Consider the following 11,444-nt stretch of genomic DNA (forward strand, 5'->3'; position numbering starts at 1 on the left):
GCAACTTGGAGGAAGATTCTTCTGTTTTAGATATTACAGGAGCTGGTTTGGGGAAGGAAGAGCCGCATGTTGCTCCAGCTGTGAAGGAGCCAATTGTTCAAAGAGGCGGTCTAGGATGTCTTAGCTATGGCACAGATGAGGAGCCTGGCGAGGAGCCAGTCAAAATGACGGAGTCTGGTCTAGATTTTGACGAGCCAGACGAGGTCATTGACTGGGAAGATATCAGAGGTGTTGATCCGTTGAGCTCTGCGGATATTGGCAATGCTAGGAGCCCAGCTGAGAAGATGAGCACTGTAGAGGCTACCTCTTATAGCCAGAAGCCGAGCAAGTGGGCCATTCCGTGTCCGTTCTTGATCAACTATTAGTTGATTAAGACTTTTTCAAAAACATTCGTTTTTATTGCTTTTGTTAGACTCTTTTTATCGCTTTTGTGTGCGCGAGACTTCGCTTTAATTTAGTTTGCTTAGGATTTACAGACTCTAGACTTTACATTTAGGTTTTGCGCAATTTTGGGCGCGTTATTATGTGTATTTGCAGGTTTATAGACCATGTTGGCTCAATTTATTGAGCTAATTCGAAGAAAATCAGAACTTACAGCAGGTTTTCGGTCGATCGACTGCCTCCTATGGTCGATCGACTGAGCTGCGAATTCCAGGAGCTTCTGTTCCTGTTCACTCTAGTCGATCGATTGGGTGATGTGGTCGATCGACCGCCCAGCGCTGCTGTACCTGTTTTCGATCATTCCCCTGTTGTGTTTGGTCGATTTGCGGAGTTGAGGGAGTCTTTTCCCCACTTTATTCTCCGACTCATTTCTGTTTTCTTCCGTTTCTTTATTTTACACATAATTTTGCGTTTAATAAATTGTTTTCTCGGAATTACGCGCAGTACTTTTCTGGTACTTTTTGGTAGCACTGCTGGCTACTGAAATCTCCTAGCTCACGCTGGTTTGGGGAGGTTTCCTTTTGCTGCGCTTAAAGTCTTGTGAGTTTCCGAGTCCTTTTCATGTCTTATTTAGTTAATTTTCACGCAAATTCCCGTTTCCCTTTTATTTCATTATATGATTTTGCACAATGGGGACATTGTGTGATTTGGTTTGGGGAAGGGTTTTGCACTGCATTCACATGTTCTATTGCATTTCTCTTTCACGTTTATTGCATTTCAGTTTGCATTGTTTATTTCATTTCCTATATACAGAAAATCAAAAAAAAAAAATTGAAAAATTTCAAAAAAATAAAAAATGCATGTTTATTTTAGCATATAGGTCGAGTCGGAACGGTAGTATTTCAATGATGACATTGCATTTTCAGCTGTTTTGTGCCTAAGCCTTGCTAATTGACATGTTATTAGTAGAATCATATATGCATAGTCTACGAGTTTTCGTTAAATTTCTTGATGAACTTGAGACTTGACTTTGATTTTTGGTAAACTACATCATTTTCTGGGGTTTAGAGCCTATAACTGGTGTCATTCATGACCAGTTCATCTATGATTGTGAGTAGTTACTCCTTGTGAGACATGTTATATCAATATGCATAAATATGAACTTAATCTGCTTAATACCTGTATGCATTCGGTTTGTGGTTTGTTGACACATGTGGAAGAGGTACCCTTTATTCATTTTGCCCATAAGCTTCACAAAGCCAAAAATAGCCTTTTGTCCCTTTTACTACATCCTATATTCAGCCTGCCTTTGTCAAGGTAGTAGTATTAGTCTTTGGGAATGTTCTTATTATTTTTGGTTGCATATGCTCTTATTGAGATGATGTTGGATGAAAGAATGAAGGAGGAGAAAGATAAAAAAAGAAAAAAGAAAAGAGAAGAAAAATGATTCGAAAAGAAAAAAAGGAGGAAATGAGTGTTGTACTGTATAATCCGGTCGATCGACTGACCATCTTGGTCGATCGACTGCAGCCCGAGAAAAAAAAAGGAAAAAAAAAAACAAAATCACATGGTTGGAGTTTTGGTTAGTCGGTGATTTTATTCCCATGCTTTATTATCATCATTTGGGGAGTTACATCTATTGGAGATTGTGAGTTTAGTGCTTGATAATTAGCACTGGTTTTATTGAAAAATCTTGAGCAAGAAGTTGGATGTTGTCATATGGTTTTGTTTAGGTACTAGCTTGATCACCTATGCCTCCACATTCCCATAATTGTTTTGCCTCTTCTTACCCATAGCCTCACATATCCAAATTTACCTCGGCATGTGTCATGGTCATTTATTTGGTTGGAATGCATATGTATGGTTGTAGAGATTATTTTCATATTAGATTGCAGGCATGTTCTTATAGGTCGTAGTTAGGTGAGAGTTATTACATTTGCTTCTTTCTATCTTTACATATATTCACCTTGTGTTTATTGTGTGATATGAGCGACCCGTGAGAGTCCAAAATGATAAGTCTCTACAGTTGACGGTTCAGCAGTTTTTAACGACTACATAACTCGTTTGCATGATTCATATTGCTAGTTGATTGTTAGTTATTGCATTAAACTAATTTAGGCTTTATAGTTTCATTTCGCTCTGAGATTGAACTCGTTCCATTAGGTTTTAGGATCGAGTCTAGTTCTTGCTTGGGGACAAGCAAGGGTTTGGTTTGAGGAAGTTTGATGCGTGTCTTTTATATGATGTTTTACACCCAATTTTACACGCATTTCAGAGCTCAATTATGTAGTTTATGCTACTATTTGCCCCATTTCGTCTACTTTCGTATTTTTATGTAATATTGCAGATTTATGCGGAAATGAGTAGAAATCGAGCTAAATCCTTCCCCGAGTACTAGGCATTGCATTTGACATGAAGTATTTACTCTGGAAGCAAACTTGGTGCGCTTATCGAGGCCCGAAAGACGAATTTACGAAGCTTTTGGAGCCAAGTACCAGCTACTCCAGTCGATCGACCGACCTACATGGTCGATCGACCAGAGCACGAAGATCAGAAGCTATTGTACAGCGCGTATCAGTCGATCGATCGACTGCTTTGGTTGATCGACCAAATCGTTAATTCTGGCGTGAATTAATAGAACGAGAATTCCGAAGCCCATTGTAATTAGGTTTAGGAATAAGAGTTACGTAATATTCCTATATAACGTAACCTTAGTTTTCAGAATTATCATCAAGCTTTATCATCAAGTCATTGTTATCAGTTAGTTAAGAAAATAATTAGGGTTCTTGAGATTATTTCGTCATCAATAAAGTTTTCTTTTCATTCGGTTTTGATCTTTCCTCTTCAATTCTCCCTATGGTATTTCCTGTTCCTTCGTTTAATATACGTTGTTTTAATTCGTTCGTAGTATAGAATTGCTACAGTAGATATCCCAAAGCCAATTATCTTTTCATGTCAATTTCTTATTTAGATAATTTAAGTATGAATTCGAATGCTTTAATTGTTGATTTTATTGTTGTTATTATTTCCAGTATGAGTAGCTAAACCCCTTTGTGCTAAGATGTAGGGGAATTGTAGTGTAGGCGGCGTAAAATTAGTAGACCTGAAATCGCGCCATGGTCGATCGACTGGCCTACTTGGTCGATCGACCGGCCACGTGAGATTACCTTCGTTTTAATTAATTTAATTTCTATATTTGACGAATCGAGTGCACGCGACTAGTTGAATGTTTAGGAATTGACCGACCCGATAAGATCGAAAGATAGGGGAGGGAAATAGACTACCTAATTGAGACGACTAAATTAATAAGATCGAGAGATAAGTTAATTTAGACTTTTAAATCACTTTTCAGGACGAAAGTTAGCATTAGTGATATTAGGGACCCGTAGCTAGATCGAAAGATGCTACCTGTTAAGAATGGACCGAGAGGACTTCTTATTTTCCCGTCTCACGTGATTGTTTTAGACTTACCTAGGATACTGCCGCCGAAACTACAGTGAACCGACCATCTTAGCACCCTTTTTATTTGATTTCATACATTTCTATTTATAGCTCATTCATTTGCTTAGTTTACTTTTAAATTTCATTGCCTTTAGTATTAGTTTCACTCAAATCAAATCCCCCTCACAATTGTTACTTTTAGATTAAAATTAAACAACTACTAATTGTATCGCCTCCTTGTGGTTCGACCCTGACTGCCACTATCTATAGTAGTAGTTTGGAATTATAAATTTATCTTTGGTACTCTACGACGGTATCACCTGACTCCTTGATCTCCATTTAACCCACCATTCACAGCAGTGATTTGTAGGCAACTGAACAGGGCACCAATTGTGAACCAGATCCCTGCATTTCCTACTGTACTCACACCTGAAAAAAAGATGCTCATGATCCTCCTCAACCAGTCCACACAAGAAGCAAATATTATCATGAGTGATCTGCATCTTCTGGAGTCTATCTTGTGTTAAAAGCCTCTCCTGAGCTATTAGCCACACACAAAATCTATGTCTTGGTAACATCCATCGAACTGTCACCAGAGGTGCCCACCTGACTTTCTCTTTATCAGGCCTAAGAAACTGGTAGCCTTGCTTAATGGTATACTGCCTAGTCAGGTTCCCCATATTACCATAGAAGAGTTGATGAAATATAGCCTTCACTTGGCAAATTTTACGCCAAGCCCAGCTACTATTGATAGATGGTTCATACTCCTCCCATGTACACCTTTTTATATAAACAGAATGCACCCATTTTACCCACAGGTGGTATGCTTTCTGTTCAATCCACCAAACGTACTTCCCTAGAGCTGCAATGTTCCAGTCAGACAGCTTCTTAATCCCAAGCCCTCCCTAATTATAGGGACGACAGATAGCATCCCAGGCCACCAGAGCAGGCCCCTCTTGTTGCTCAGTACCATGCCAAAGAAAGCGTCTGCACACTACTTCAATCTTAGCAATGACAGTTTTAGGAATTATAAAAATCCTTGCCCAATATGAATGCAGGGAGCTGAGAACAGACTGCACAAGAATCAATCTTCCAGAGTAAGCCAGTTTCCTAGCCCCTAAACCCCTAATTCTCTCAACAACTTTCTCCACCAAACAATGACAATCCAAAACTGATAATCTTTTGGGAGAGACATTTATCCCCAAGTATTTAAAAGGAACCTTGTCAAGCTTCATACCAGTCTCAGTCTCAATCTCTTTAATCTACTGGTCAGTCATGCCATTGCAATAGAAATTAGATTTCCCCTTGTTCATCAGCAGACCAGAGGCCTTAGAAAAGTATCCAAAAGCATTCAGCAAGAGCTCAATACTCTTCCTATCCCCTTTACATAACATGATCATATCATCTGAAAAACAAAGGTGGGTCAGTCCAATATGCTTGCAGAGAGATGATGCCTGATGATGCGTGTCTTTTATATGATGTTTTGCACCTCATTTTACACGCATTTCAGAGCTCATTTGTGTAGTTTAAGCTGCCATTTCCCCCATTTTCGTCTACTTTCGTGTTTTTGTACTTTATTGCAGAAATGTGAAGAATTCAACGGAAATTGAGCTAAATCCGTCCCCGACTATCCTGCATTACAATTGACGTGAAGTATTGACTCGAGGAATGAGCTTGGTGCGCATTTCAAAGCCCAAAAGACAAATCCACGAGATTATAGAAGTCAAGTAGCAGCTAAAGCAGTCGATCGACCACTACCTTCAGTCGATCGACCAACATGCGGGTTCCAGAAACTACTGTACACTGCATAGCAGTTGATCGACCGGTCATCTCAGTCGATCGACCACCCCGCTACTCAGACGAGAATTAAAAGATCGAGGAAAGCAAGCCCATTATGTTTAGGTTTTGATAATAAGTTGTTACGTATGTTTGTTATATAACGTAACCTAGAACATCAGATAAAGGCATCCAGTTTTGATCGAGTTTTTTTATCTAAGTTTCACATTCAGCTTTAGAATATCATAGTTAGGGTTTGGAATATTGGTTGCATCGGATTTTCATTCATACTTCTAATCATTTCGTTACTATTCTTCTGCAATTTTCGGTATTCCTTCTATTCTACTTTCAGTTCATCTTTATTGCGTTGTTAGATATAGAATTGTTAGTTAGAATCCAAGCCAATTATCGTTTATGTTAATTGTTTCTTCTACTATTTTTAGCATGAATTCAGTAGTCTTTATCGTCAATATTATTGTTATTTTCGCCATAGCCATGAGTAGCTAAATCAATTGTGCTAGGATGTAGGGGAATTATAGCGTAGGCGGCGTAGTATTAATTTGGACTGAAATCGCGTGTCAGTTGATCGACTACCATGCCTGGTCGATCGACTAACCACGTGAGGTTACCTTTCGTTTTAATTGATTTTAATGTTGTATTTAACGAATCGAATGCATGCGACCAGTTAAATGCTTAATTTATGACTGACCCATTAGATCGAAAGATAGGGAAAGTTGTTAGATCACCAATTGAAATGACTAAACTGCGCTGAGATCGAAAGATAGGTAAAGTTTAGATTATTAGTCACTTTTCAGGACGAGAGTCAGTATTAGTGATATTAGGGACCTATAGCGAGATCGAAAGATGCTATCTGTTAAGAGTGGACCGAGAGGACCTCTTGTTTCCCGCCTCACTTGTGTTCGATTTGGACTGTTTAGTATCTGCGCCGAAACTATAACGAACCGACCATCCCAGTACCTCTTTTTATACTTGATTTTATATATTTCATTAGTTTACTTTTCTTTTATTGTTATTAGCTATAGACCAAACCAAATCAAACCCCCACCTTTTGTTACCTTAGACCGAATTTAAACAACTAGAAATTACGTCTGCCTCTCTGTGGTTCGACCCGACTGCCGCTAGCTATAGTTGTAGTTGGAGTTTATAAATATTATTTTTGACACCTCACGACGGGTATCAAATTTTGGCGCCGTTGCCCGGGAGGCAATTGTTCTAATCTTTAGTTGTTTTTTATTTAGTCTTTCTTTAGTTTAAGGGACTTCCGTTCCTTAAACTTTTCTTATATTCTTTTTGTAGTTTCTTCTTATGCGCAGGTCACAGGGTGGTGAACTAGTACCATTAAATCCTGAGATCGAGAAATCCTTGCGCGAGTTGAGACGATCACAAAGGGTATTACCGACAGAGGAAGAGTTGAGTACTCTGTCAAGCTACTACGAGAACGCCCTGTTCGAAGGAGATCCACCTACATCTCCTGTCTCTACTTCTTCAACTGAGACAGTTACTTCTCCAGAAATCCCAGTCATGGCTGAAGAAGCAACCATTGCTAGTCACTCAGAGCCTACAGCTGCGAATCTCTACAAAGGATTCGAACTACCTCGGGAGGCGAGAAAATTCGAGCCAAAGCCTTCCTATATTAACTTGGTTGAGAGAAACGAGTTCGGGGAGCCGCAAATGAAGATGCAGCCAAGCACATGGAGATTTTTATTGATTATTGCTGCTCTATACCCCCGTCGGCCGGTGTGACCCAAGATCAGATCAAGGAGACCATGTTCATTTTCTCCCTTCGTGATGCTGCAAGAGAGTGGTATAGAGATCTGGACCGAGCTGCCCATGGGATCACCGACTGGAATTCCTTAGTCCTGGCATTCTACAAAAAGTACTTCTCTACCTCGAAGACGAATGCCATTAGAGCTCAGATCGCGAGATTTAAACAAGGGCCTGATGAGAACTTCCATGAAGCATGGGTTCGTTTCAAGAAACTGGTGCAAACCATACCGCACCATGGGTTCGAAAAATGGAGTCTTTGCAACCAGTTCTATAATGGGCTGTATGACGATCAGAGGGCTATTTTGGATGTTGCAGCCAATGACCGATTTGCTGAGAACATGGGAGAGACTAAGGGGTGGAAGATCATCGATGATTTGGCCACTCATAAGGCTGAATATGGGAATTCGAGAGGAAACCAGAGGAGAGCTGCTGAATCTTCCTCTGTCATCGCACTAGAAGCTCTCACCGCAAGGTTTGACAAATATGAATTGGGAGGAGCTTCTAAAGGTGGGATGTACCATGTTAACTTATTTGTTTCGAGACGGTCCTTTTCTCAGTAGAAGATGTGGAGCCGAGGGGCATGTCTCGAAAATTGTTCTGTCCCCTTTGAGTCTTGTCGCCTTTCAACACTATAGGCAGACAAACACGTATTATGAGCCGAATGTCCATCCCAACTTGAGGTGGAGTAGCCGAATGTCCTCGAATCCGACTCAACCTCCACACAAGAAGAAGAAGCTTATGTGCCCCCTCATCATAAGCAACAACAATACCAAAAACCTCCCTATGTGCCGCAGCAAAGCAACAACAATCCCATGGTTCTCGATTTTCTTGAGTTTAAGAACTTGCTGAAGGAGTCCCAAGTTAGAGAGGCCGGGATGAAGCTACTAGAGAGCCAAATTGCTCAATTGGCTAGTAAGAGTACCACTCGAGCTCCCGGACACTTACCGACTCAAACTGACCAGAAAGAGACCCTGAATGCCATTACTTTGAGGAGTGGGTCTACCCTGGAGGGGCCTGCTATGGTCGAGGATGCCCCTGAAAAGAATGAGGCGGAACCGAGTCAAAAGAAAGCTTTAACGAAAAATAACAAGAACAAGGCGTCTACGGGTATATATCGATCGATCGATATACCGTGGCCGATCGATCGATATGCGGGTTCAGGAGCTTCGAATCGTACATCTCGGTCGATCGACCGAGCAAGGTGGTCGATCGACCGAGACCCCGCGATATTGAGAAATTTCGTCCGTCAATGCCCGATAATTTAAGAGACCATTTGTTCCGGGTTCGACAACTCGAAAGTATCGGGCAAGACCCGAAAGTCTTTGATGGGTCCGTCCCGATTCGAAGTTCGACCCAATGTCGGTCAATGGCTCACATTTGAGACGATCTGAGGAGGGTTCAAGCTTCAATAGGGAGAAGGTGGTGGACTTTCAGCCTAAGTCCACGGATGCCGGCATGCGAGACTTAGAAGAGAGGGCTAAGGTACTTCTCTCAGCCCCATATCCAGAGAGACTAGTGCCGACAAAGGAACAGGTATCTTTCAATAAATTTGAAAAGGTTATTCGTAGTTTGAATGTACAAGTTCCTTTCCTTGAGTTGGTCAATCAAGTGTCTGCCTACACTAAATTCATGAAACAACTCTTGTCTAAGAAAAAGTCACTTGAAAATGTGCATACTGTCGCATTAACCAAAGAGTCATGCTCTTATTTGTCTCATCTTCGCACCCCATAAGCTAGAGGACCGGGTAGCTTTTCATTTCCTTGCAATATAGGTACCTTCTCTATTGAGAAGGCATTATGTGACTTAGGAGCTAGTATAAGCGTCATGCCTTTGAGTCTAGCTAGGAAGCTCAAATTGACTAGGTTCACAAAGTGAGATATGACAAGATGGATGGCCGACCGATCTGCGGTCCAGCCAATATAGAGTCTTAGAGGACATCCCTGTCCAAATAGAGAAGTTTTTCTTCCCCGTCGACTTCGTTGTACTTGACATGCCCGAGGATGCCCATATTCCCATTATTTTGGGTAGGCCATTTCGCACACCTTTGGTGCGATCATAGATGTCGGTCTAGTATCCTTGACTTTTAAAGTGGGCAAGCATTCTATTGTTTTTGCCCAAATTGCGTCTAAGAAAAAGGACCCCATGTGGCTGTGACTTGTAATACGCTTTCGACAAGAAATCGTACTTTGTGCTTCCCGATTTACCTATCTCTATTCTCGTTGTAACCCCTCCGCTCCAGTTGGGAGAAAATTGGATGAAGATTTGTCTATTTCGATATTGCAGAGCTGGTTTGGGGAAGGAAGAGTGCAAGTCACTCAGTGCGAAGAAGCCAATCATTTCACGAGGAGGTCTTGGTTGCCTTAGCTATGCCACTGATGAGCAAGTTGATGACGAGCCGGTCAAGGCAAGGGAGTCCGACTTGGACTTTGATGAGCAAGAAGAGGTCATTGACTTGGGAGATGATGAAAGTGTTGATCCGTTGAGCCATACGGACGTGGAAGCTAAGAAGGGTGCAACTGAGAAGATAAGCACCGTTGAGGCTACCTCTAGTAGCCAGAAGCCGACGAAGTGGGCCATTCCATGGCCGTTCTTGATCAACTACTAGTTAATCACATGTTTTCCAAAACTTTTTATTTGCTTTTGTTAAACACTTTTTATTGCTTTTGTGTGCGCGAAACTTCGCATTTTATTTTGCTTGCTTAGGATTTTATGCGTTTGAGACTTTATTTTGGGTTTTGCGCAATTTTGGGCGCGTATTATTGTGCACTTGCAGGTTTTTAGATATCTTTAGCTCAAGTAATTGAGCAAATACGAAGAAATAAGAAGTAACAGCAGTATTTTCAGTCGATCGACTGGCCTGAGTGGTCGATCGACTGATCTGCAGGTTCCAGGAGCTACTGTTCCTTTCACCTCGGTCGATCGTCTGAGTGATGTGGTCGATCGACCGACCTGCACTGCTGTACCTGTTTACGACCTCTCTTCTGCTATGTTTGGTCGATTTGCGGAATTGAGGGAGTTTTCTACTCCACTTTATCTTCCGTCATTTTATTTATTTCTTCTTTTCTCAATTATGCACATAATACCGCTTCATTATTGTCTTTCTCTATTTTATGCGTGGTACTTTATTTGTCTTTTCAGGTCCTTATTAGTAGCACTGCTGGCTACTGAAACCTCCTAGCTCACGCTGGTTTGGGGAGGTTTCCTTTACTGTGCTTAAAGTCTTGTGAGTTCCCGAGTTCCACTTCACGTCAATTTTATTTGTTTAATTTCTCGCAAATTCCCATTTCTCTTTTCTTCATTACATGATTTTGCACAATGGGGACATTGTGCGATTTGGTTTGGGGAAGGGTTTTGCGTCGCATATCATTTGCTTGCATTCACGTTTACATTTTGTTTTGCATTGTTTATTTCATTCTTATATTCAAAAAATTCTCAAAAAAATTGAAAATTCTCAAAAAAATTGAAAAATTTCACAAAAATTCAAATAAAATGCACGTTTATTTTAGCATATAGGTCGAGTCGGAACGGTAGTATTTCAAGGATGACATTGCATTTGCATCTGTTTTGCCTAAGCCTTGCTTGATTAACATGTTATTAGTAGAATCATATATGCATAGTCTACGAGTTTTCGTTAATATTTTGCTAAAACTTGAGACTTGACTTAGAAAATTGGCAAACTACATCATATTTCTGAGACTTAGAGCCTATAACTGGTGACATCTATGACCGGTTTATTTAGGAATGTGAGTAGTACTCCTTATAAGACATGTCATATCAATTTGCATAAATATGAACTTAATCTGCTTAATACCTGTATTGCATTCGGTCTGTGGTTAGTTGACACATGTGGTAGAGGTTTCCCCTTATTCGTTTTGCCCATGAACCCCACACTGCCAAAAATAGCCTTTTTGTCCCATTATTACATCCTACATATAGCATGTCCTTTGTCAAGCTAGTAGTCCGTGTCCTTGGGATTGTTACTTAGTTTTTGGTAGTAAATGCTCTTATTGAGATTTAGTTGGGAGAATGAAAAGAAAGGAAGGAAAGAAACAAAAGTT

General features: G+C 40.6%; 1 protein-coding gene and 1 non-coding gene across 2 annotated transcripts; both read right to left on the reverse strand.

Moving 5' to 3' along the window:
- Positions 1-4,127: 4,127 nt before the first annotated feature.
- LOC141620285 (uncharacterized) lies at positions 4,128-5,057 on the reverse strand. Its single transcript, XM_074437200.1, has 2 exons — positions 4,821-5,057; positions 4,128-4,727 (listed from the first exon to the last, which is right to left on the reverse strand). Exons 1-2 carry the CDS (start codon positions 5,055-5,057, stop codon positions 4,128-4,130), a joined length of 837 nt encoding a protein of 278 aa, XP_074293301.1.
- Positions 5,058-7,520: 2,463 nt separating this feature from the next.
- LOC141625199 (small nucleolar RNA R71) lies at positions 7,521-7,627 on the reverse strand. The gene has a single exon (XR_012534993.1). It is a non-coding gene; the product is annotated as a small nucleolar RNA R71 (small nucleolar RNA).
- Positions 7,628-11,444: the final 3,817 nt, after the last annotated feature.

Source organism: Silene latifolia, chromosome X (genome assembly GCF_048544455.1).
Source record: "Silene latifolia isolate original U9 population chromosome X, ASM4854445v1, whole genome shotgun sequence".
In the NCBI taxonomy this organism is placed as follows: domain Eukaryota; kingdom Viridiplantae; phylum Streptophyta; class Magnoliopsida; order Caryophyllales; family Caryophyllaceae; genus Silene; species Silene latifolia.